This window comes from Coregonus clupeaformis, chromosome 38, assembly GCF_020615455.1.
Source record: "Coregonus clupeaformis isolate EN_2021a chromosome 38, ASM2061545v1, whole genome shotgun sequence".
NCBI classification, from domain to species: domain Eukaryota; kingdom Metazoa; phylum Chordata; class Actinopteri; order Salmoniformes; family Salmonidae; genus Coregonus; species Coregonus clupeaformis.
In genome coordinates this window covers 1,428,499-1,455,578 of record NC_059229.1, presented here as the reverse complement: position 1 = coordinate 1,455,578, position 27,080 = coordinate 1,428,499, and the positions used below count along the sequence as shown (strand labels likewise).

The 27,080-nt window shown below is 49.6% G+C and overlaps 1 protein-coding gene across 1 annotated transcript in view; it reads left to right on the top strand.

Annotated features, from left to right (window-relative positions):
* LOC121533046 (collagen alpha-1(XI) chain-like) overlaps positions 1-25,289 on the top strand; it is a 77,160-nt gene extending 51,871 nt beyond the window's left edge. Inside the window, exons 43-63 of the mRNA XM_045211695.1 lie at positions 52-105; positions 501-608; positions 775-828; positions 2,113-2,166; positions 5,583-5,636; positions 5,926-5,979; positions 6,613-6,720; positions 7,427-7,480; positions 7,656-7,709; positions 7,927-7,980; positions 8,080-8,241; positions 8,546-8,599; positions 9,601-9,654; positions 9,776-9,883; positions 10,161-10,214; positions 10,649-10,738; positions 11,070-11,400; positions 21,865-21,977; positions 22,317-22,385; positions 22,504-22,737; positions 24,266-25,289. Of these exons, the coding sequence (XP_045067630.1) occupies positions 52-105; positions 501-608; positions 775-828; positions 2,113-2,166; positions 5,583-5,636; positions 5,926-5,979; positions 6,613-6,720; positions 7,427-7,480; positions 7,656-7,709; positions 7,927-7,980; positions 8,080-8,241; positions 8,546-8,599; positions 9,601-9,654; positions 9,776-9,883; positions 10,161-10,214; positions 10,649-10,738; positions 11,070-11,400; positions 21,865-21,977; positions 22,317-22,385; positions 22,504-22,737; positions 24,266-24,412 (2,064 nt within the window). The 3' untranslated portion in view covers positions 24,413-25,289. The remainder of the gene's footprint in view (positions 1-51; positions 106-500; positions 609-774; positions 829-2,112; positions 2,167-5,582; positions 5,637-5,925; positions 5,980-6,612; positions 6,721-7,426; positions 7,481-7,655; positions 7,710-7,926; positions 7,981-8,079; positions 8,242-8,545; positions 8,600-9,600; positions 9,655-9,775; positions 9,884-10,160; positions 10,215-10,648; positions 10,739-11,069; positions 11,401-21,864; positions 21,978-22,316; positions 22,386-22,503; positions 22,738-24,265) is intronic.
* Positions 25,290-27,080: the final 1,791 nt, after the last annotated feature.

Sequence of the window (27,080 nt, the reverse complement as noted above, 5' to 3'; positions counted from 1 at the left end):
TAGCCTTGTGATCTACCCAGTAACTAACTAATATTGTCTGTGTCTCTATAGGGCCCCCCAGGACCAACCGGTGGCCAGGGGCCGATGGGGCAGTCAGGAATTCCTGTGAGTCTGTTGTACAACCACATACCTGTAATGTTGCTCTAGTCTAAAGTATATTTGAAGATTGAAAGTAATCCTATCCCTCTCCTCTCCTCCCTACCCCACCTTTCTTTCTCTCTCTCTCTCTCTCTCTCTCTCTCTCTCTCTCTCTCTCTCTCTCTCTCTCTCTCTCTCTCTCTCTCTCTCTCTCTCTCTCTCTCTCTCTCTCTCTCTCTCTCTCTCGCGCTCTCTCTCTCTCTCTGTGTGTCTCTCTCTCTCGCTCTCTCTCTCTCTGTCGCTCTCCCCTCCTCCCCTTTTCCTCCCCTTCTCCACCCTCTCTCCCTCCTCCCCTCCTCTCCATCCCCTCTTCCCTACACCCTCTCTCTCTCCTCTCCCCCCTCCCTCCTCCTCTCTCCCAGGGTGTGGATGGGGAGTCGGGTCCCAGGGGCCAGCAGGGAATGTACGGGACCAAGGGTGACGAGGGCCTCCGGGGCTTCAAGGGCTCCAAAGGACCCATCGGACTACAGGTGAGACACACACACACACTGTGAGTGGCCTCAAGTGTCAGGCTTCATAGATGTGCATGTGATATTGTCTTGGATGGTATTGCTGCAGTAATTGCCATCCTTACAACTTTCGTTTGTCAATCAACTGTTTACAACAATTCTAAATGTGAGGTTGTGTGTTTCCTAGGGGATGCCTGGTCTACCAGGGGAGAAGGGGGAGAGCGGACACATCGGCTTGATGGTGAGGTCACATCCTGTCTTTATGACACTTCCTGTCAGCCTACTGATTCAGATACATAAACTATATAGTAAGGTTTGGAACTAGATATAGTGGTGGATGTAGACTAGTTGAACTAGATATAGTGGTGGATGTAGACTGATTGAACTAGATATAGTGATGGATGTAGACTGATTGAACTAGATATAGTGGTGGATGTAGACTGATTGAACTAGATATAGTGATGGATGTAGACTGATTGAACTAGATATAGTGATGGATGTAGACTGATTGAACTAGATATAGTGGTGGATGTAGACTGATTGAACTAGATATAGTGGTGGATGTAGACTGATTGAACTAGATATAGTGATGGATGTAGACTGATTGAACTAGATATAGTGATGGATGTAGACTGATTGAACTAGATATAGTGATGGATATAGACTGATTAAACTAGATATAGTGGTGGATGTAGACTGATTGAACTAGATATAGTGGTGGATGTAGACTGATTGAACTAGATATAGTGGTGGATGTAGACTGATTGAACTAGATATAGTGGTGGATGTAGACTGATTGAACTAGATATAGTGGTGGATGTAGACTGATTGAACTAGATATAGTGGTGGATGTAGACTGATTGAACTAGATATAGTGGTGGATGTAGACTGATTGAACTAGATATAGTGGTGGATGTAGACTGATTGAACTAGATATAGCGGTGGATGTAGACTAGTTGAACTAGATATAGTGGTGGATGTAGACTGATTGAACTAGATATAGTGGTGGATGTAGACTGATTGAACTAGATATAGTGGTGGATGTAGACTGATTGAACTAGATATAGTGATGGATGTAGACTGATTGAACTAGATATAGTGATGGATGTAGACTGATTGAACTAGATATAGTGGTGGATGTAGACTGATTGAACTAGATATAGTGGTGGATGTAGACTGATTGAACTAGATATAGTGGTGGATGTAGACTGATTGAACTAGATATAGTGGTGGATGTAGACTGATTGCACTAGATATAGTGATGGATGTAGACTGGTTGAACTAGATATAGTGGTGGATGTAGACTGATTGAACTAGATATAGTGGTGGATGTAGACTGATTGAACTAGATATAGTGGTGGATGTAGACTGATTGAACTAGATATGTGAGTGGTGGATGTAGACTAGTTGATGAATTGATTAGTGATTGTGATATCATTAATTCACATAATGAAGCTAGAATGAATTTGGATTTATTGATTATCTGTTGATTGATTAATATACTCACTTTGTCTTTTCCGATCAGGGTCGTCCAGGTCAGTTTGGTCCCAGAGGGCCACAAGGGCCTAGTGGGGGACAGGTGAGTACACACACACACACACACACACACACACACACACACACACACACACACACACACACACACACACACACACACACACACACACACACACACACACACACACACACACACACACACACACACACACACACACACACACACACACACACACACACACACACACACACACACACACACACATACACACACAGACACACACAGACCAGCGAGTTCACGCACACACACACACTCAAACACACATGCACATACAGTGCATTCAGAAAGTATTCAGTCTCCTTCCCTTTTTCCACATTTCGTTACATTACAGCCTTATTCTAAAATTGATTAAATAAAATATTTTCCTCATCAATCTACACACAATACCCCATAATGACAAAGTGAAAACAGGTTTTTAGAAATTGTTGCACATTTATTAAAAATTAAAATTAAAACAGAAATACCTTATTTACATACAGTGGGGCAAAAAAGTATTTAGTCAGCCACCAATTGTGCAAGTTCTCCCACTTAAAAAGATGAGAGAGGCCTGTAATTTTCATCATAGGTACACGTCAACTATGAAAGACAAAATGAGAAAAAAAAATCCAGAAAATCATATTATAGGATTTTTAATGAATTTATTTGCAAAGTATGGTGGAAAATAAGTATTTGGTCAATAACAAAAGTTTTGTCAATACTTTGTTATATACCCTTTGTTGGCAATGACACAGGTCAAACGTTTTCTGTAAGTCTTCACAAGGTTTTCACACACTGTTGCTGGTATTTTGGCCCATTCCTCCATGCAGATCTCCTCTAGAGCAGTGATGTTTTGGGGCTGTCGCTGGGCAACACGGACTTTCAACTCCCTCCAAAGATTTTCTATGGGGTTGAGATCTGGAGACTGGCTAGGCCACTCCAGGACCTTGAAATGCTTCTTACGAAGCCACTCCTTCGTTGCCCGGGCGGTGTGTTTGGGATCATTGTCATGCTGAAAGACCCAGCCACGTTTCATCTTCAATGCCCTTGCTGATGGAAGGAGGTTTTCACTCAAAATCTCACGATACATGGCCCCATTCATTCTTTCCTTTACACGGATCAGTCGTCCTGGTCCCTTTGCAGAAAAACAGCCCCAAAGCATGATGTTTCCACCCCCATGCTTCACAGTAGGTATGGTGTTCTTTGGATGCAACTCAGCATTCTTTGTCCTCCAAACACGACGAGTTGAGTTTTTACCAAAAAAGTTATATTTTGGTTTCATCTGACCATATGACATTCTCCCAATCCTCTTCTGGATCATCCAAATGCACTCTAGCAAACTTCAGACGGGCCTGGACATGTACTGACTTAAGCAGGGGGGACACGTCTTGCACTGCAGGATTTGAGTCCCTGGCGGCGTGGTGTGTTACTGATGGTAGGCTTTGTTACTTTGGTCCCAGCTCTCTGCAGGTCATTCACTAGGTCCCCCCGTGTGGTTCTGGGATTTTTGCTCACCGTTCTTGTGATCAATTTGACCCCACGGGGTGAGATCTTGCGTGGAGCCCCAGATCGAGGGAGATTATCAGTGGTCTTGTATGTCTTCCATTTCCTAATAATTGCTCCCACAGTTGATTTCTTCAAACCAAGCTGCTTACCTATTGCAGATTCAGTCTTCCCAGCCTGGTGCAGGTCTACAATTTTGTTTCTGGTATCCTTTGACAGCTCTTTGGTCTTGGCCATAGTGGAGTTTGGAGTGTGACTGTTTGAGGTTGTGGACAGGTGTCTTTTATACTGATAACAAGTTCAAACAAGTGCCATTAATACAGGTAACGAGTTGAGGACAGAGGAGCCTCTTAAAGAAGAAGTTACAGGTCTGTGAGAGCCAGAAATCTTGCTTGTTTGTAGGTGACCAAATACTTATTTTCCACCATAATTTGCAAATAAATTCATTAAAAATCCTACAATGTGATTTTCTGGATTTTTTTTTCTCAATTTGTCTGTCATAGTTGACGTGTACCTATGATGAAAATTACAGGCCTCTCTCATCTTTTTAAGTGGGAGAACTTGCACAATTGGTTTCTGACTAAATACTTTTTTTCCCCACTGTAAGTAGTCAGACCCTTTGCTATGAGACTCGAAATTGAGCTCAGCTGCATCCTGTTTCCATTGATCATCCTTGAAATGTTTCTACAACTTGATTGGAGTCCACCTGTGGTAAATTCAATTGACTGGATATGATTTGGAAAGGCACACCTGTCTATATAAGGTTCCACAGTTGACAGTGCATGTCAGAGCAAAAACCAAGCCATGAGGTCGAAGCAATTGTCCGTAGAGTTCCGAGACAGGATTGTGTCGAGGCACAGATCTGGGGAAGGGTGCCAAAACATGTCTGCAGCATTGAAGGTCCCCAAGAACACAGTGGCCTCCATCATTCTTAAATGGAAGTTGTTTGGGGGAGAAGGGCCTTGGTCAGGGAGGTGACCAAGAACCCGATGGTCACTCTGACAGAGCTCCAGAGTTCCTCTGTGGAGATGGGAGAAACTTCCAGAAGGACAACCATCTCTGCAGCACTCCACCAATCAGGCCTTTATGGTAGAGTGGCCAGACGGAAGCCACTCCTCAGTAAAAGGCACCTGACAGCCCGCTTGGAGTTTGCCAAAAGGCACCTAAAGTACTGTCAGACTATGAGAAACAAGATTCTCTGGTCTGATGAAACCAAGATTGAACTCTTTGGCCTGAATGCCAAGCGTCACGTCTGGAGGAAACCTGGCATCATCGCTATGGTGAAGCATGGTGGTGGCAGCATCACGCAGTGGGGATGTTTTTCAGCGGCAGGGACTGGGAAACTAGTCAGGATCGAGGCAAAGATGAACAGAGAAAAGTAAAGAGAGATCCTTGATGAAAACCTGCTCCAGAGTGCTCAGGACCTCAGACTGGGGCGAAGGTTCACCTTCCAACAGGACAACGACCCTAAGCACACAGCCAAGACAACGCAGGAGTGGCTTCGGAACAAGTCTCTGAATGCCCTTGAGTGTCACAGCCAGAGCCCAGACTTGAACCCGATCGAACATCTCTGGAGAGACCTGAAAAAAGCTGTGCAGCAACGCTCCCCATCCATCCTGACAGAGCTTGAGAGGATCTGCAGAGAAGAATGGAGAATAACTTATGTAAGTGTGATATTTTATTTTTATTTTTATTTTCTAAAAGTTGTTTTTGCTTAGTCATTATGGGGTATTGTGTGTAGATTGATGAAGGGGGGAAAAAACAATTTAATCAATTTTAGATTAAGGCTGTAACGTAACAAAATGTGGAAAAAGTCAAGGGATCTGAATACTTTCCGAATGCACTTTACAGACACCAGCAAGTTCACACACGCACGCATGCACACGCACACACACACACACACACACACACACACACACACACACACACACACAACCTGTCCTCTGTGTGTTGTACAGGGTGCTCTGGGCAGACCAGGTGGGATTGGACAGCCAGGTGGAAATGGAGAGAAGGTAAGCAGAGAGACAGTGTAGTTTACACATGTCTTCACTGTGGAAGAGAGGGAATAAGAGAGGAGTGTTATGATGTCATCTCTCTCTCTCTTTCTCTCTTGCTCCCTCTTTCTCTCTCTCTCTCTCTCTCGCTCTTTCTTTCTCTTTCTCTTTCTCTCTCTTGCTCTTTCTCTCTCTCTCTCTCTCTCTCTCTCTCTCTCTCTTCTCTCTCTCTCTTTCTCTCTCTCTCTCTCTCTCTCTCTCTCTCTCTCTCTCTCTCTCTCTCTCTCTCTCTCTCTCTCTCTCGCAGGGGGAGGATGGAGAATCAGGAGACCCAGGACCCGTTGGTGTATCAGGAGGCAGCGTAAGTCTATCCTCTTCATCATCATCTTCTTCATCATCATCATCATTATCCTCTCATTGGGTCAAAAACATGATCCTCCTAATTGTCATTTCATATAAAAATAGATAGTAATTGTTGTCAATAGCACAGAGTCCAGGAGAACACACCATTTCTGGAAGATAATCGTTGCAGATGTCCTTTGATCTTGTTCCTTTTGGATCAACTTCAACTCCCTAACCTCTCTCTCTCCTTTCCCTCTCTCCGTCCCTGTCATGTGAATTTCTATCTCTAATTCAACTTAAGCTTGAATCATTACCAGAGGTTGTAAGGCTCTGGTTTTAATCATCAATGATTCAAGGTCCACAACCCACAAGTATTTATCTGTATATTTATTCATGGAGAGCTCTGGCGCCAAAAACACAAACATACGATTTTATACTTCCTGAACTTGACTCCTCCCACCTTCAGTTGGCTTTTCTAAACAGTTTCCGCCTTCCCCTTCACCCTTGAATGTTTAGTACCGCCCCCTCTGTTAGTGGTTTGACACTACATGATAATTCTAACATTTATACTGTATTTGGGGTGAAATCCTTTAGTCATTATTCTTAAAATCCAAATTAATCTAACAGTCCCCCACCCCTCTCTCTACCCCAGGGGGATGTAGGTGACCAGGGGGAGAAGGGGGACTCAGGTCTGTCTGGAGCAGCTGGGACCCCAGGAGCCAGAGGCCCCCCAGGAGAGGACGGGGCCAAGGGAAACTCTGTGAGTTACACATGAACACTGTACATTCTCACGTAATACACACTCACCCTTTCATAATGATCCTATCTCTCCTTTTCTCTCTCTCTCTCGCTTCTCTCCCCCCCTCCTCTATCTCACCCTTTCATAATGATCCTATCTCTCCTTTTCTCTCTCTCTCTCGCTTCTCTCCCCCCCTCCTCTATCTCACCCTTTCATAATGATCCTATCTCTCCTTCTCTTCCCCCCTCCTCTATCTCACCCTTTCATAATGATCCTATCTCTCCTTTTCTCTCTCTCTCTCGCTTCTCTCCCCCTCCTCTATCTCACCCTTTCATAATGATCCTATCTCTCCTTTTCTCTCTCTCTCTCTCTCCCTCCCCCTCCTCTATCTCACCCTTTCATAATGATCCTATCTCTCCTTTTCTCCCCCCCCTCCTCTATCTCACCCTTTCATAATGATCCTATCTCTCCTTTTCTCTCTCTCTCGCTTCTCTCCCCCCCTCCTCTATCTCACCCTTTCATAATGATCCTATCTCTCCTTTTCTCTCTCTCTCTCGCTTCTCTCCCCCCCTCCTCTATCTCACCCTTTCATAATGATCCTATCTCTCCTTTTCTCTCTCTCTCTCGCTTCTCTCCCCCCCTCCTCTATCTCACCCTTTCATAATGATCCTATCTCTCCTTTTCTCTCTCTCTCGCTTCTCTCCCCCCCTCCTCTATCTCTCCTCAGGGTCCGATTGGTTTCCCAGGAGACTCCGGACAGCCAGGGGAGGCAGGACCTAACGTGAGTGTTCCGTCCTTCTCTCCACTGTTCCTTGGTTCTGAACATAACATCTCTATTACAGGGTCAAAATTAAGTCTCTCACTCTCTCTCTCTCTCTCTCTCTCTCTCTCTCTCTCTCTCTCTCTCTCTCTTGCTCTCTCTCTCTGTCTGCTCTTTCTGTCTCTCTTTCTTACAGGGGGAGGATGGAGGTCCTGGATCCAAGGGAGATGCTGGAGATCCAGGGAAATCAGTGAGTGTTTCAAATGTCTGGTATAGCTTATCTATAAGTCTATCTGTGCAGATCCAGACATGTGTGTTACCCACACAGATCCGTTAAATCAGTTACAGATGTAACCAACCACTCATAGAGAGCAGGTGTTTGTTGGAGTCTCCTGTAACCGATTGTCTAGACGTTCAGAAGTTGGAGATGTTTTGTACAACTTGAGTTTCATCGTTGTTTTCTGTAGGGTCCACCAGGAGCATCAGGAGAACCTGGCCCCTCAGGGCCACCAGGACGCAGGGTGAGAGAGACAGAGAGTGCGCGTGTGGTGTGTGTGTGTGTGTCTGTTAGTTCATATGTAATTTTCAACATGTTTAAATATTCCTCTATTTCTTGTTAGGGTCACCTGGGTAAAGAAGGGAAGCAGGGGAAAGCAGGGATGAAAGGAGCGAAGGGGTCTCCAGGGTTGGAGGGTCTCCTGGGGAAGACAGGACCGGTGGGAGCCCAGGGACATTCTGGTAAACCAGGTCCTAGTGGTCTCAGAGGGATCCCTGGCCCAGCGGTGAGGACACACACACCCTGACCCCTGACCTGTCAACTCATGACCACACAACCTCATAAGCCGGATGTACTATACTGCAAATGCAAAACTGACCAACTTCATCAATGACAATACAGGTAATATAAAAAAATAAATGACTCTGTCTCCCTTTGTCTCTCTCTCTCTCGCTCTCTCGCTCTCTCTCTCTCTCGCTCTCTCTCTCTCTCTCTCTCTCTCTCTCTCTCTCTCTCTCTCTCTCTCTCTCTCTCTCTCTCTCTCTCTCTCTCTCTCTCTCTCTCTCTCTCTCTCTCTCTCTCTCTCTCAGGGAGAACAAGGTTTAAATGGACCACCAGGTGTAACAGGACCACCAGGACCCATGGTAAAACAACAGTCTACACCTTTATCCATCTATCTTTCCATTCCTCCATCCCTCCATCTCTCATCCCTCTCCAACATCCTTCTATCCCTCCATCCTTCCATTCCTCCACCTCTCCATCCATGTCCCTCTCTCCACAGTCTACAGCCCTATCTCAGTCACTACTACAGACGCCTACTTCCTGTATCAGTCACTACTACAGACGCCTACTTCCTGTATCAGTCTCTACTACAGACGCCTACTTCCTGTATCAGTCTCTACAACATACGCCTACTTCCTGTATCAGTCTCTACTACAGATGCCTACTTCCTGTATCAGTCTCTACAACATACGCCTACTTCCTGTATCAGTCACTACTACAGACGCATACTTCCTGTATCAGTCTCTACTACAGACGCATACTTCCTGTATCAGTTTCTACTATAGATGCATACTTCCTGTATCAGTCTCTACTACAGACGCCTACTTCCTGTATCAGTCTCTTCTACAGACGCCTACTTCCTGTATCAGTCTCTACTACAGACGCCTACTTCCTGTATCAGTCACTACTACAGACGCCTACTTCCTGTATCAGTCTCTACTACAGACGCCTACTTCCTGTATCAGTCTCTACTACAGACGCATACTTCCTGTATCAGTCTCTACTACAGACACATACTTCCTGTATCAGTCACTACTACAGACGCATACTTCCTGTATTAGTCTCTACTACAGACGCCTACTTCCTGTATCAGTCACTAATACAGACGCATACTTCCTGTATCTCTACAAACACAAGTTATTGTATAAGTTTACTAAGGGTACGTCCCAAATGGCACCCTATTCCCTATATAATGCACTACTTTAGACCAGAGACATTTATGTGCCCTGGTTAAAAGTAGTGCATTATATAGGGAATAGGGTGCCATTTGGGACGTAGCCTACGTGACCTGGCAGCTGTACTACTCTGACCTCTAGTTTGAGCTCTAGCTTGACCTCTGTCACCTTTGATCTCTGACCCACAGGGTCCTCCAGGACTACCAGGGTTGAAGGGAGATCCAGGCAGGAAGGGAGACAAGGTGACAACACACACACAGACCCACAGACCCCCCCAGTGGTAACTAAGTGTGTGTTGTGTGTAGGGTCACAACACACAGACCCCCCCCCAGTGGTAACTAAGTGTGTGTTGTGTGTGTGTAGGGTCATGGAGGTCTGATCGGGCTGATAGGTCCTCCAGGAGAGTTTGGAGAGAAAGGAGACAGAGGACTACCAGGGACCCAGGGCCTACAGGGACCCAAAGGAGACGAGGTGACACACACACACACACACACACACACACACTCACTCACTCACTCACACACACTCACACACACTCTCACACACTCTCACACACACTCACACACACACTCACACACACTCACACACACACATCAATCCAAGGCTCTTGGTCTGATAAAATACTGTGTTGGCCCCGTTCAGCTAAAGCCTGGACCATGTCTAGCAATGTTACTGGTGGTGGGTTCCAAACCACCTGCGTTACACACACATACATTTGTTGTGTTGACGGTGTGTTTTGTTGTTTCAGGGTCTGGTTGGTCTAGCAGGTCCTAATGGTCCCCCAGGTCTACCAGGTCTCTCTGTGAGTATCGCTATCTATTTCTGTTAATATTACTATTACTTAATATTACTATTAATTACAATTACTAATACTATTACTTACTATTTACTATTGTTATAACTATGTTATGGTTACTGAAAGGATATCTGTGGTTTACACTTCTTTCATCTGTCTTTCCCCTCTATCATTATCTCTCTCTCTCGCTGTCTCTCTCTCTCTCTCTCTGTTTCTGTCTCTTTCTCTCTCTCTCGCTCTCTCTCTCTCTCTCTCTCTCCTCGCTTGCTGTCTCTCTGTCTCTCTCTGTCTCTCTCTTTCTGTCTCTTTCTCTCTCTCTCTCTCTGTCTCTCTGTCTCTGTCTCTCTGTCTCTGTCTCTCTCTCTGTATCTCTCTCTCACTCTCTCTGTCTCTCTCTCTATTTCACTCTCCCGTTCTCTTTGTCTCTGTCTCTCTCTTAGGGTGGAGTAGGGCAGAAGGGTTCTAAAGGGAACCAGGGTCCCATCGGTGCTATTGGAGATACTGGTCCTGCTGGCCCTCCTGGACCTCCTGTGAGTTCCACCTAGAACCTCTGCTTAGAACCTTAGAACCTCACCTAGAACCTCCACATAGAACCGTAGAGCCACACCTAGAACCTCCACATAGAACCTCCACACAGAACCTTAGAACCTCACCTAGAACCTCCATATTTAACCTCCACAAAGAACCTTACAATCTCCACATAGAACCTTAGAACCTCACATAGAACATCCACACAGAACCTCCAAATAGAACCTTAGAACATCACCTAGAACCTTCACATAGAACCTCCATCAGAACGTCAGAAGATCACATGGAACATTCACTTAGAAGCTCATTTAGAAATGCCTCTTCTCCTCTCAGGGTCTTCCTGCGGTGGGTCTTCAGTCTCTCCCGGTGCAGGAGAGAGGAAGGAGGAGGAGGCAACACTCTTCCTTTGACGGGGCCGCTCTGGAAGAGGAGGAAGAGCAAGAGGGGATGGAGGGAGGTGAGGGAGGAGAGGAGGAGAGGATGCAGGCAGACCAGGCAGGGCAGGAAGAGGGGAAGGAGGAAGAGAAGGGAATGGAGGAGGTGTTTGCGTCTCTCTCTTCTATGAGGACGGAGGTAGAGGGTCTGAGGACCCCCCTGGGGACCTACCAGTACCCAGCCCGAACCTGCAAGGAGCTACAGCTGTTGTACCCGGAGTACACCGATGGTACATACCTCTATCACTTTATCTATCTATCTATCTATCTATCTGTCTGTCTTGTCTCTGTCTCTGTTTCTCTTTCTGTCTATCACTCTATCCCTATATCAACCTATAAATCTATCTATCACCTGTTGTAGCCACAGTTCACTATGGTACCTACCTCTCAGTATATCTATCTCTCTATCTATCACCTTGTCAGGAGGTCAGTGTGATGCGGTAGGACGAAGTCAGGCGCAGGACACAGAGCTAATCGAAAACGTACTTTACTCGTAGGTAACGTAAATAACAAAACCTCCACGCAGGGAGGAACAAACCCGCTCACCAGACGACAACCAAACAAACACGCACAAAACCAAGTGGGAGCCAGAGGGTTAAAAAGGGAAGAAATCAATACATAATGGGAACCAGGTGTGAACAATAAAGACAAAACAAGTTGAACACAGAAACATAGATCGGTAGCAGCTAGTACTCCGGCGACGACGAACGCCGAAGCCTGCCCGGGCAAGGAGGAGGAGCAGCCTCGGCGGAATCCGTGACAGTACCCCCCCTTGACGCGCGGCTCCAGCCGTGCGCCGACACCGGCCTCGGGGACAGCCAGGAGGACGCGGTGCAGGGCGAGTCGGTGGAAATCCCTCAACATGGAGGGATCGAGGATGTCCCTCCTAGGGACCCAGCACCGTTCCTCCGGACCATACCCCTCCCACTACACGAGATACTGCAGGCCCCCCACCCGATGCCTCGAATCCAGGATGGAACGGACCGAGTACGCCGGTGCCCCCTCGATGTCCAGTGGGGGCGGCGGAACCTCCTGTACCTCAGACTCCTGGAGTGGACCAGCTACCACCGGCCTGAAAAGTGACACATGGAACGAGGGGTTAATACGATACTCAGGAGGAAGCTGTAACCTATAACAAACCTCGTTCAATCTCCTCAGGACTTTAAATGGCCCCACAAACCGCCGACCCAGCTTCCGGCAGGGCAGGCGAAGGGGCAGGTTTCGGGTCGAGAGCCAGACCTGCATACACCGGAGCCTCACTCCGGTGGCGGTCGGCTCTCGCCTTTTGTCGCCTGATGGCCCATTGCAGGCGTACATGGGCAGCGTTCCAGGTCTCTTCCAAGCGCAGAAACCACTCCTCCACCGCAGGTGCCTCGATCTGGCTCTGATGCCAAGGTGCCAGGACCGGCTGATAACCTAACACACACTGAAATGGAGAAAGGTTAGTGGAGAAGTGGCGGAGGGAGATTTGGGCCATCTCTGCCCAGGGGATAAAACCTGACCACTCCCCCGGCCGGTCCTGGCAATAGGACCTCAGAAACCTACCCACATCCTGGTTCACTCTCTCCACCTGCCCATTACTCTTGGTGTGAAAACCTGAGGTCAGGCTGTCCGAGATCCCCAGACGTTTCATGAACGCCCTCCAGACCCTTGAAGTGAACTGGGGACCCCGATCAGATACAATATCCTCAGGTACCCCGTAGTGACGGAAGACGTGTGTAAATAGGGCCTCCACAGTCTGTAGGGCCGTAGGGAGACCGGGCATAGGAATGAGACGGCAGGACTTAGAAAACCGATCCACAACGACCAGGATCGTGGTGTTCCCTTGTGACAGGGGAAGGTCCGTAACAAAATCCACCGATAGGTGGGACCACGGCCGTTGTGGAACGGGTAGGGGTTGTAATTTCCCTCTGGGCAGGTGTCTAGGTGCCTTACACTGAGCGCACACCGAGTAGGAGGAAACATAAACCCTCACGTCCTTGGCTAAAGTGGGCCACCAGTATTTCCCACTAAGACAGTGCACTGTCCGACCGATGCCAGGTGACCAGAGCAGGGTGACGTGTGATCCCAATAGATCAATCGATCACGGACCTCTAACGGCACGTACATACGACCCTCTGGACACTGGGGGGGAGTGGGCTCTGTACGTAACGCCCGCTCGATTTCCGCGTCAACCTCCCACACCCCCAGTGCCACCAGACACGACGCCGGAAGTATAGGAGTGGGCTCAATGGACCTCTCCTCTGTGTCATACAGTCAGGACAGGGCGTCTGCCTTAGCGTTCTGGGAACCTGGTCTCTAAGAAAGGGTGAACGAGTGAAAAACATGGCCCACCTTGCCTGGCGAGGGTTCAATCTCCTCGCCGCCCGGATGTACTCCAGATTGCGGTGGTCAGTCAAAATGAGAAAAGGGTGTTTAGCCCCCTCAAGCCAATGCCTCCACACTTTCAGAGCTTTAAACACAGTTAACAGCTCCCGGTCCCCCACATCATAGTTGCGCTCCGCCGAGCTGAGCTTCTTCGAAAAGAAAGCACACGGGCGGAGTTTTGGTGGCGTACCCGAGCGCTGAGACAGTACATGTCACGGTTTCGGCCGAGACTGCTCCTCCTCCTGGTTCGGGCAGGCTTCGGCGTTCGCCGTCCCCGGAGTACTAGCTGCCACCGTTGTATGTTTCGTGGTGTGATTGCTTTAGTCTGTCTTGTACACCTGTGTCTGTTTGTGTTCTGATTACGTGTCCTATAAGTTCCCTGTTTTGTATTAGTTAGATTGTGTGTTGTTGTTTGCCTGTCGTGCGGAGCTGCGTGTTTGCGCTCTGTTAGTTTTGTTTATTGTTTTACGCATGTTGCGTAATTCCCTCGCTTCCGTTTGTTTTCGAGGTCGTGTATTGTTTTTGTTGCACTTTGGACTAGTAAAGTCTTTTTGGACGAATCCTCTGTGTCCTGCGCCTGACTCCTCCACCACATCCACATCGGTTCTTTTGACAGAACAACACACCTAACTATGGAGTCAGCAGGAGCAGCGGCGGCACCCAAGTCGCTGGAAGAGCGGATCAGCTATCAAGACACCATGATCCGGCAACTTGGGGCCGCCATGGACGAGGTGTCCAACACTCTGCGCCGGTTGGTGACTGGAGAGGTGCCTACGCCTTCTTACTCCATCCCATCACCAACGGCCAGTCCTCCTCTCTCAGCACCGGAACCCAGTGGCATTCGGCTCTCGCTCCCGAGGGCATATGACGGTTCTGCAGCCGGGTGTCAGGGGTTCCTCCTGCAGGTGGAACTCTACCTGGCTACCATACACCCAGCGCCCTCGGGATACGAGAGCATCTCCGCCCTCATCTCCTGTCTATCCGGCAAGGCGTTGGAGTGGGCCAACGCCGAATGGAGGGGAATAGACGCCGCTACCATCACCTACGCGGAGTTCTCCCGCCGCTTCAGGGCTGTCTTCGATCACCCACCGGAAGGGAAAGTGGCGGGGGAGCGTCTGTTCCACCTCCGACAGGGGAAGAGGAGCGCACAGGAGTTCGCACTGGAGTTCCGGACGCTAGCGGCGGATGCGGGGTGGAATGAGAGGGCCCTCATCGACCATTACTGGTGCAGCCTACGAGAGGACGTTCGTCGTGAGCTGGCCTGCAGGGACACCAACCTATCATTCGACCAGTTGGTGGACATCTCCATACGTCTCGACCCCCTGCTGGCTACCCGCGGGACGTCCCCGAGTGGGGGCCGACCATTTCCACCCTCCAGCACCTCCGAGCCGATTCCCATGGAGCTCGGGGTGCTGGCGCTAGAGAGAGGAGGAGAGAGAACCCGAGGGGGGCCACCCCCTGCACCAACTGTGGCCGTGGAGGACAAACCGCGGCCAGGTGCTGGGGAGGGTCTCCTGGGAAAGGGGACAACAGGTCACGCACTGGGGAGTCATTTCAGGTGAGTAGGCGCCCCACTTACCCAGAGCTTTCTGTTGGTCACATGAGTATTCCTGTGAGATTTCCACAGGTGGCACCTCATTCCCAGCATAAGGCGCTAGTAGATTCAGGCGCAGCTGGGAATTTTATTGATCGGGCATTTTGTTATAGGTTTGGAATTCCCCTTCGGCCGGTAGAAGCCCCCTTTCCTGTCCACGCCTTAGACAGCCGGCCGTTGGGGTCGGGGCTGATCAGAGAAGTCACAGCACCACTTACTATGACGACGCAGGGGGTTCATGAGGAGATCATTCAGTTTTATCTGATTGACTCTCCTGCGTACCCCGTGGTGTTGGGGCTTCCCTGGTTAAGCACCCATGATCCTACCATTGCGTGGCAACAGAGGGCTCTTATGGAGTGGTCTGCCCAGTGTGTAGGGGAGATGTCTAGGTGTTTCCTTAGGGGCGACCTCGGTTGAGAGTCCGAACCAAGTGCCCGCAATGCGCATTCCCCCTGAGTATGAGGACTTAGCACTCGTGTTCAGCAAGACGAGGGCAACACGGCTACCACCTCATAGACAGGGGGACTGTGCGATAAATCTCCAAACAGGAGCGGCTCTTCCGCGGAGCCGTGTGTATCCCCTGTCTCAAGAGGAGACAGCGGCTATGGAGACTTACATAGCCGAGTCCTTGGCACAGGGATACATACGGTCCTCCACTTCCCCGGTTTCCTCAAGTTTCTTCTTTGTGAAGAAGAAGGACGGGGGTTTGCGCCCGTGTATTGATTACCGTAGTCTCAATCAGATCACGGTTAAGTACAGTTACCATCTTCCACTGATTGCGACTATGACGGAGTCATTACGCGGAGCGCAGTTCTTCACAAAGTTGGATCTCAGGAGCGCGTACAATCTGGTGCGCATTAGGGAGGGGGATGAATGGAAAACGGCATTTAGCACCACCTCGGGTCATTACGAGTATCTCGTCATGCCATACGGGCTAATGAATGCTCCTTCAGTCTTCCAATCCTTTGTTGACGAGATTTTCCGGGACATGCATGGGCAGGGTGTGGTAGTGTACATCGACGACATCCTAGTGTACTCTTCTACACAAGCCGAGCATGTAGCCCTGGTGCGCCGAGTGTTGAGAAGACTGTTGGAGCATGACTTGTATGTCAAGGCAGAGAAATGCCTGTTCTTCCAGGAGTCCGTCTCCTTTTTGGGTTATCGGTTGTCCGCGTCTGGTGTGGAGATAGAGGTAGACCGTGTGTCGGCCGTGCGTAATTGGCAAACTCCAACCACTGTAAAAGAGGTGCAGCAGTTCTTGGGTTTTGCTAATTACTACCGGAGGTTTATTCGGGGCTTTGGACAGGTTGCAGCGCCCATTACGTCCCTGTTAAAGGGGGGTCCGGGTAGTCTGCAGTGGTCAGCTGAGGCGGACAGGGCATTTGTCAAACTGAAGAACCTGTTCACCTCGGCCCCGGTGCTGGCGCATCCGGATCCCTCTTTACCATTCCAAGTAGAGGTAGACGCGTCCGAGACCGGTATTGGGGCAGTCCTGTCACAACGGTCCGGCACGTCACCTAAGCTCCGCCCCTGTGCGTTCTACTCTAAGAAACTCAGCTCGGCGGAGCGCAATTATGACGTTGGGGACAGGGAGCTGTTAGCTGTAGTCCAGGCCCTAAAGGTGTGGAGGCATTGGCTTGAGGGGGCTCAACACCCTTTCCTCATTATTTATTTATTTAATTTATTCTGACCGATCACCGTAACCTGGAGTACATCCGGGCAGCTAGGAGATTGAACCCTCGTCAGGCTAGGTGGAACATGTTCCTGACCCGGTTTGTTTTTAAGATCACATACATCCCAGGGTCCCATAACGGTAAGGCAGACGCCCTGTCCCGGCGGTATGACACAGAGGAGAGGTCCATTGAGCCCACTTCCATACTGCCGGAGTCTTGTCTGGTGGCTCCGGTGGTATGGGAGGTCGATACGGAAATCGAGCGGGCACTGCGTGCCGACCCTACTCCCCCGAGTGTCCTGTGGGGCGGAAGTACGTTCCGCTCGAGGTTCGTGATCGTCTTATTTATTGGGCTCATACATCACCCTCCTCTGGACATCCAGGTATTGGCCGGACAGGGCACTGCCTTAGCGTGAAATACTGGTGGCCAACGTTAACTAAGGATGTGAGGGTTTATGTCTCCTCCTGCTCGGTGTGCGCCCAGTGTAAGGCGCCTAGACATTTGCCCAGGGGTAAGTTACATCCCCTGCCCGTTCCACAACGACCATGGTCCCACCTCTCGGTGGATTTTGTGACCGACCTACCCACTTCCCAGGGGAATACCACCATTTTGGTCGTTGTGGATCGGTTTTCCAAGGCCTGTCGTCTCCTCCCAATGCCGGGTCTCCCTACTGCCCTACAGACCGCCGAGGCCCTATTTACCCACGTGTTCCGGCACTATGGGGTCCCCGAGGATATTGTGTCTGACCGAGGTCCCCAGTTTACCTCCAGAGTCTGGGGGGCGTTCATGGAACGCTTGGGGGTCTCGGTGAGCCTTACCTCGGGGTACCACCCAGAGAGCAATGGGCAGGTTGAACGAGTCAACCAGGATGTGGGTAGGTTTATGAGGTCCTATTGCCGGGACCGGCCGGAGGAGTGGTCCAGGTATATCCCCTGGGCCGAGATGGCCCAGAACTCTCTCCGCCACTCCTCCACCGGTTTAACACCTTTCCAGTGTGTTTTAGGGTATCAGCCGGTCCTGGCACCGTGGCACGAGAGCCAGATCGAGGCCCCTGCGGTGGACGAGTGGATTCGGCGCTCGGAGGAGACGTGGGGACGCTGCCCATGTCCATCTGCAGCGGGCCATCCGTCAACAAAAGGCGAGCGCCGATCGCCACCGCAGTGAGGGACCGGTGTACGCACCGGGAGATCGAGTCTGGCTCTCGACTCGAAACCTGCCCCTCCGCCTGCCCTGCCGGAAGCTGGGTCGGCGGTTTGTGGGGCCCTTCAAAGTCCTGAGAAGATTGAACGAGGTGTGTTACAGGTTACAACTGCCTATTGAATACAAAAATATTAACCCCTCGTTCCATGTGTCTCTTCTCAGGCCGGTGGTAGCTGGCCCACTCCAAGAAGATGAGATAGGAGAGACCCCTCCGCCCCCTTTGGACATCGAGGGGGCCCCGGCGTACAGGGTCCGGACCATCTTGGACTCGAGGCGCCGGATGAGTGGTCTCCAGTATCTCGTGGAGTGGGAGGGGTACGGTCCGGAGGAACGGTGCTGGGTGCCTAGGAGGGACATCCTCGATCCATCCCTCCTGACTGAGTTCCACCGTGGGCATCCCACGCGCCCGGGTCCGCGTCCTCCTGGCCGTCCCCGAGGCCGGGGTCGGCGCACGGCTGGAGCCGCGCGTCAAGGGGGGGGTACTGTCACGGTTTCGGCCGAGACTGCTCCTCCTCCTGGTTCGGGCAGGCTTCGGCGTTCGCCGTCCCCGGAGTACTAGCTGCCACCGTTGTATGTTTCGTGGTGTGATTGCTTTAGTCTGTCTTGTACACCTGTGTCTGTTTGTGTTCTGATTACGTGTCCTATAAGTTCCCTGTTTTGTATTAGTTAGATTGTGTGTTGTTGTTTGCCTGTCGTGCGGAGCTGCGTGTTTGCGCTCTGTTAGTTTTGTTTATTGTTTTACGCATGTTGCGTAATTCCCTCGCCTCCGTTTGTTTTCGAGGTCGTGTATTGTTTTTGTTGCACTTTGGACTAGTAAAGTCTTTTTGGACGAATCCTCTGTGTCCTGCGCCTGACTCCTCCACCACATCCACATCGGTTCTTTTGACAGTACAGCTCCTATCCCAGCCTCGGATGCGTCCACCTCTACTGTGAATGCTAAGGAGGGATCCGGATGAGCCAGCACTGGAGCCGAGGTAAACAGGTCCTTCAGGTGACCAAACGCCCTGTCCACCTCGGCTGACCACTGCAGTCGCACCGGTCCCTCCCTCAGCAAGGAGGTAATGGGAGCCGCTACCTGACCAAAGCCCCGGATAAACCTCCGGTAGTTGTTGGCAAACCCTAAGAATCGCTGCACCTCCTTAACCGTGGTTGGAGTCGGCCAATTACGCACGGACGAAATGCAGTCAATCTCCATCTCCACCCCTGACACGGACAGGCGGTGCCCTAGGAAGGAGACAGACTTTTGAAAGAACAGACATTTCTCCGCCTTGACGTACAGGTCATGTTCCAACAGTCAACCAAGCACCTTGCGCACCAGAGACACATGCTCGGCTCGTGTAGCGGAGTATATGAGAATATCATCTATATACACCACTACACCCTGTCCATGCAGGTCCCGGAAAATCTCATTTACAAAGGATTGGAAGACTGATGGAGCGTTCATCAACCCGTACGGCATGACGAGGTACTCATAGTGCCCACATGTGGTAGTAAATGCTGTCTTCCACTCATCTCCCTCCCGGATACGCACCAGGTTGTACGCGCTCCTGAGATCCAATTTTGTGAAGAAGCGCACCCCGTGCAATGACTCCGTCATACTAGCAATGAGCGGTAGTGGATAACTGTACTTGACAGTGATCTGATTGAGACCCCGGTAGTCAATGCACGGGCGTAAACCTCCATCCTTCTTCACCAAAAAAAACTTGAGGAGACAGGTGAAGTGGATGGCCGAATGTATCCCTGCCCCAGAGATTCGGAGACATATGTTTCCATAGCCATCGTCTCTTCCTGTGACGGGATACACGTGACTCCGGGGAAGTGCAGCGCCTACCTGGAGATTTATCACACAATCCCCCTGTCGATGGGGTGGTAATTGAGTCGCCTTCTTTTTACAGAAGGCGAGAGCCAAATCGGCATATTCGGGGGGAATGTGCATGGTGGAGACCTGGTTTGGACTTTCCACTGTAGTTGCCCCTATGGAAACACCTACACACCTTCCCGAGCACTGACTTGACCATCCCTTGAGAGCCCTCTGTTGCCATGAAATCGTGGGGTCATGAGAAGTTAACCAGGGAAGCCCCAACACCACTGGAAACGCAGGAGAATCAATCAGATAGAGACTAATTTTCTCCTCATGACCCTCCTGCGTCTTCATTCAGAGTGGAGCTGTGACCTCCCTAATCAGGCCTGACCCTAAAGGGTGACTATCTAAGGCATGTACAGGGAAGGGCACATCAACAGGAACACTAGGAATCCCTAAACTACGGGAAAACTGACAATCAATAAAGTACCCAGCTGCGCCTGAATCTACGAGCGCCTTATACTGGGAATGAGGGGAAAACTCTGGAAATACGATATCAATACACATATGCGCAACAGGGAGCTCTGGTTGAGTCGGGTGCCTACTCACCTGAGACGGTCCACCAGTACTCTGCCTACTGCCTCGACTCCCTAAAGACCCTCCCCAGCACCGACCAGCAGTGTGTCCTCTGCGGCCACAGTTGGTGCAGGAGATGGCCCTTCTTCTGGTCTCCCTAAGCGCAGCACCTCCAAGCTCCATAGGGGTAGGGTCAGAGGTGCTGGGGGATGGAATGGACGGCCCCTGATCCGGACGTCCAAGGGTTGCCAACAGGTTATCCAGCCTTATCGACATATCCACCAGTTGGTACAGGTTAAGGGTGGTGTCCCTGCAGGCCAGCTCCCGACGAACGTCCTCCCGTAGGCTGAATCGGTAGTGGTCAATCAGGGCCCTCTCATTCCATCCTGCGCTGGCAGTCAGAGTCCTGATGTCCAGTGCATAGTCCTGTGCGCTCCTCTTCCCCTGTCTGAGGTGGAATAGACGTTCCCCCGCCGCTCTCCCCTCCGGTGGATGATCGAATACCGCCCGAAAGCGGCGGGTGAAATCCTCATAGCATACTGACGCTGCGTCTATTCCTCCCCACTCTGCGTTGGCCCACTCGAGCGCTCTCCCCGACAGACAGGAGATGAGGGCGGACACGCTCTCGTCTCCCGAGGGAGCCGGGTGGATGGTAGCCAGGTAGAGCTCTACCTGGAGCAGAAAACCCTGGCACCCGGCAGCTGTACCATCATATGCCCTCGGGAGCGAGAGCCGAATCCCACTGGACCCAGGTGACAAAGGGGTGGACAGCGGTGTGGGTGGTTGTGTAGTTGGAGGAGGTGTAGGACCACCACCTCTCTCCCATCGCTCCATGGTGTTCAACACATGCTCCATTGCGGTACCGAGAGTCTGGATCATGGTCGCCCGCTGTTGGACACGTTCCTCCATTGATCCGGACGAAATGAATGAACCTGCTGACTCCATTTATGGTGCGTGTTTCTGTCAGGAGGTCAGTGTGATGCGATAGGACGAAGTCAGGCACAGGACACAGAGCTAATCGAAAACGTACTTTACTCGTAGGTAACGTAAATAACATAACCTCCACGCAGGGAGGAAACAAACCCGCTCACCAGACGACAACCAAACATGAACAAACATGCACAAAACACAGTGGGAGCCAGAGGGTTAAATAGGGAAGAAATCAATACATAATGGGAACCAGGTGTGAACAATAAAGACAAAACAAGTAGAACACAGAAACATGGATCGGTAGCAGCTAGTACTCCGGCGACGACGAATGCCGAAGCCTGCCCGAGCAAGGAGAAGGAGCAGCCTCGGCTGAATCCGTTTTACACCTGTTGTAGCCACAGTTCACTATGGTACCTACCTCTCAGTATATCTATCTCTCTGTCTATCACTCTACATCAACAATGTACAACCTATATAATCAAATTATCAACAGAGCTTACATACCCTCTCTCTCTCCCATCTCTCCCAACCCCCAATCTGTACCCCCCCGTAGGTGAGTACTGGATAGACCCTAACCAGGGTTGCCATAGAGACTCCTTTAAGGTGTTCTGTAACTTCACGGCCGATGGAGAGACATGTCTGTACCCTGAAAAGAAGTTCCAGTCGGTGAGTCCACACGATCACACTCCTCTCCTATCCTCCTTATGAGCGAGTGACAAATGACTGATGTCTCTTCTACAGGTGAAGCTGGGTTCAGTAATGTGAGAAGTGATGAATGTACTGTAATGACTGATGTCTCTTCTACAGGTGAAGCTGGGTTCAGTAATGTGAGAAGTGATGAATGTACTGTAATGACTGATGTCTCTTCTACAGGTGAAGCTGGGTTCAGTAATGTGAGAAGTGATGAATGTACTGTAATGACTGATGTCTCTTCTACAGGTGAAGATGGGTTCAGTAATGTGAGAAGTGATGAATGTACTGTAATGACTGATGTCTCTTCTACAGGTGAAGCTGAGTACCTGGAAAGGAGAGAAACCGGGTACCTGGTACAGCCAGTTCAGGAAAGGAAAGCAGGTACACTGTGTGTGTGTGTGTGCGTGCGTGCGTGTTCCAGTTTCCTGTGATCCTCCTCTCTCTACGATATATCCCTTTTTCATACTCAATGCTCCCCTCCCTCCCTCCCTCCCTCCAGTTCTCCTATTCAGGTTCAGATGGCAGTCTGGTTCACGTAGTCCAGTTGGTGTTTCTGAAGCTGTTGAGCGCTTCAGCCAGACAGACGTTCACCTACCACTGTCAGAACTCTGCCGCCTGGCTCCACACCGCCACCTTCAGCCACCAGCATGCACTGCGATTCAGAGGGAGCAGCGGAGAGGAGCTCACGCACCAAGACACACACTACATCACAGCACTGTACGACGGCTGCCAGGTAACACACAGACACACTACATCACAGCACTGTACGACGGCTGCCAGGTAACACACAGACACACTACATCACAGCACAGTACGACGGCTGCCAGGTAACACACAGACACACTACATCACAGCACTGTACGACGGCTGCCAGGTAACACACAGACACACTACATCACAGCACTGTACGACGGCTGCCAGGTAACACACAGACACACTACATCACAGCACTGTACGACGGCTGCCAGGTAATAAACAGACACACTACATCACAGCACTGTACGACGGCTGCCAGGTAACACACAGACAGTTGCATGCACGGAGACACGCACAGAGACACAGACACATTACGTCAACACACACACACGCAGGCACGGAGGCACGGTGGCACCGACACACACACACACACACACACAAACGTCCGCACGCAAGCACACACACACACAGACACACACACACACACACTATAGATGCTATTGTAATTCAAATCTATTACATGTGTAATAAGTCTATCAAGTGTGCATCCCAAATGGCACCTTTTTCCCTAAGTAGTGTGCTATATTCAGAATAGGGTGCTCTTTGGGCAGTGGAGAACCTTGGCTATTGGACCGGGGCATTCAGTAGGGGGAAGAAACCTTCCTAAACGTTGTACCAAACTAAACAATCTAGAACAACACAGAGACAGCATTCGCGTTGAGCAGTGACCTGTCGACCTTTGAGAAGGCGGAAGTTTCCATATGTTTCTAACTGCTCTAAAACAGTTGAATGGCAGATGCCTTCTATGGAGCTTCTGAGGGCCTAGCCAATGGTGAGTTGTCTAGCTAGATTGATCATTTATCTCCCCAGAGACCACCAAAGAAAAATCCTGATTGGATCTTTTTTTCTCCTCAGTTTTAACCCTTTCCTTTCCAACACAAACGGAAGAGATTTAATCAGAATATCATTGAAAAGAAGAATATAATCAAAGAATATCATTTAAATATGATTGAAAAGATTAAATAGAAATTAAAACAACATTTATATTTAAAAAACTAAACAATTATTTTACAAATCTTTGGGCCGACTAAGTGTTTATCGCCTTCTCTCGTCTGTGTAGTCTCCTTCAGGTCAGGAACGGTCACACACACACTATACACACACACTATACACACTACACACACTATACACACTACACACACACACACACACTATACACACTACACACACTACACACACACACACACACACTATACACACTACACACACTACACACACACACACACTATACACACACACTATACACACCACACACACACACACACACTATACACACTACACACACTACACACACACACACACACACACACACTATACACACTACACACACACACTACACACACACACACACACACACACACACACACACACACACACACACTACACACACACACTACACACACACACACACACACACACACACACACACATATACACACTACACACACAGTAGTACACGTGTAATATCTGTCTGATGAAGTGTTTTCCTCCATCTCTCCCTGTAGTCTGGCTCAGGTCAGGAGAGGACAGTGTTAGAGCTGGATGCCCCTCAGTCAGACTCTCTCCCCCTCATCGACGTCTCTGTCTCCGACTTCGGACACAACAACCAGAAGTTTGGCTTCCAGCTAGGTCCCGTCTGCTTCAACGGTTAACGGCAGCCCTCCCCCCAGCTGGTAACGGGGCTGAGACAGCCGGTAACAGGGCTAACATGCCCGGTAACGGGGTTGAGATCCACGGACATTTACACAGGGAACACCGGGAGACTGTACTGATGCCACCAGGGAGATATTTATATAGCTTTATACCAGCACTCATCCATTCATACTTACAGACACTCATTCATTAATGCATCCATTCATCCATTTATCCATACCTTCATTCATTCATCCATACATTCATTAATTCATACATACAGTACATTGTCCATTCACTCACTTGCTCACTCATTCATTCATCCATACATTCATTCATCCATACATTCATTCATCCATACATTCATTCATTCATACATACAGTACATTGTCCATTCACTCACTTGCTCAATCATTCATTCATCTATCCATTCATTCATCCATCCATCATTCCTACACTCACTCCTTCCTATATTCACTCATTCATCCTGAAGCCAAAGAAGCATCTCTATATCTGGGAAACATTCCCACAACGTGTAACTAACGTTCATTAGTTGCTGTATTCAAACCTCATGTTGTCCTCATTCTGTGTTGTTAATGTGTGTGTTTTTATATGAACAGTTTTCTGTTGTGTTCTGATGTATATTTGAGTGATACTCAACCATGGTGCTACAGTCTTTTACTTGAGTACATTTTAATTTCATTAATGTCTTCCTTGTCAAAGGGAAAGGCCGGGCGGCCATTTTGTTTTTATACTTGTAACATAGTGATGATGATGAACAAAAGTCTTGTCTGGACATGTGAGGATTATGATGCCGCAATGCCATTTTATTCACCTTGTGGGAAAATCAAATATTGAACAACATATTTTAATAAAAGTACAGAACTGTTCACCTAACTTAATGACGCAGCAGCCTAAATGTGTTGAGATGAATATTGTAGAGCAGGACCACACACACACACACAAACACAGACACACACTAAGCCGTATAACTGTGATTAATAGTGATGATATTAATATCAATCAAGCAAAGACACAATGGTCTGCTTACCTCATAAAGCATTCTCTCTCCCTCTTTCTCTCTTTCACTATCTCTCTCTCCTACCTGTTTCTCTCTATTTCCCTCTCTCTCTCTCTGTCTGTCTCTCGCTCTCTTCTCCTCTCTCTCTCTCTCTCTCACACACACAAACACCTCACGCCCCTCCTACAAAAGCGAGTGGACTTCATTTCCCATGAGTCTGTGATATTAAGTCAGTTTTGTCCTTGACTTCTCTCTGCCCCCACTAATTCCGTTATCTTTTCTCCTCTATAGTTATCCCGCTCTCTCTCTCCCTCTCTCCCTCCCTCTCTCTCTCACCACTCCCCTCCCTCCCTCTCTCTCTCACTACTCCCCTCTCTCCCTCCCTCCCTCCCTCCCTCCCTCCCTCCCTCCCTCCCTCCCTCCCTCCCTCCCTCCCTCCCTCCCTCCCTCTCGCCACTGCCCTCCCTCTCTCTCACCACTCCCCTCCCTCCCTCTCTCTCTCACCACTCCCCTCCCTCTCTTCCTCACCACTCCCCTCCCTCTCTCTCACCACTCCCATTTCTCCCTCACCACTCCACTCCCTCCCTCCCTCCCTCTCGCCACTCCCCTCCCTCCCTCTCTCTCACCACTCCCCTCCCTCCCTCTCTCCCTCACCACTCCCATTCTCTGATGATCGTGTAGAAAGAGAGGAGAGGAGGAGGAGAGGAAGAGAGGAGAGGATAGGAGGAGGGGAAAAGAGAGAAGAGGTGCTGAAAGGAGGAGGGGAGAGGAGAGGAGAGGAGAGGAGAGGAGAGGAGAGGAGAGGAGAGGAGAGGAGAGGAGAGGAGAGGAGAGGAGAGGAGAGGAGAGGAGAGGAGAGGAGAGGAGAGGGGGAGAGGAGGAGAGGAGAATGGTGTGTGAATCCCTCAAAACAATGTACACTGCAGATGGAGAATGGACACGCATCACAGACGCCTTAAATTACATTAAACACAGTGTGTGTGTTGATGTGTGTGTGTGTTGATGTGTGTGCATTGATGTGTGCGTGTGTTTGTTTGTTTGCATGTTGTATTGCGTCTGCAGGATCATTGCGTGCAGTAGATTGTGTGTGTGTGTGTGTGTGTGTGTGTGTGTGTGTAAGGCACTCCGTATCCATTGAGCTCAGTAGAGTCAAATCATAAATCATTCATTCAATGACAAGACCTCTCCTCTCTCTCCTTTATGCTTTCTCTCCTCCTCCTCCTCCTCTCTTCCTCTCTTCCCTCATGTCTCCCTTCTCTGTCACTGTCCTTTATGCTTTCTCTCCTCCTCCTCCTCCTCCTCTCTTCCTCTCTTCCCTCATGTCTCCCTTCTCTGTCACTGTCCTTTATGCTTTCTCTCCTCCTCCTCCTCCTCCTCTCTTCCTCTCTCCCTCGTGTATCCCTTCTCTGTCACTGTCTTTCCTCTGTCTGTTTCTATCCCTCACAATGTCCCATTATCTTGTCTTTCTCTCACTCTATTTACTCTCTCTCTCTCTCTCTCTCTCTCTCTCTCTCTCTCTCTCTCTCAGTGGTGATTTTAACATCAACATATTGGTGGGGCAAACTCAGTCAACACAGCTCATATGCATCGAAACCGCTACACTATAGTCATTACACTGGCTACACATTGAATGCACTAATAACCAATCCAAGAAATTAGTTTTGAGC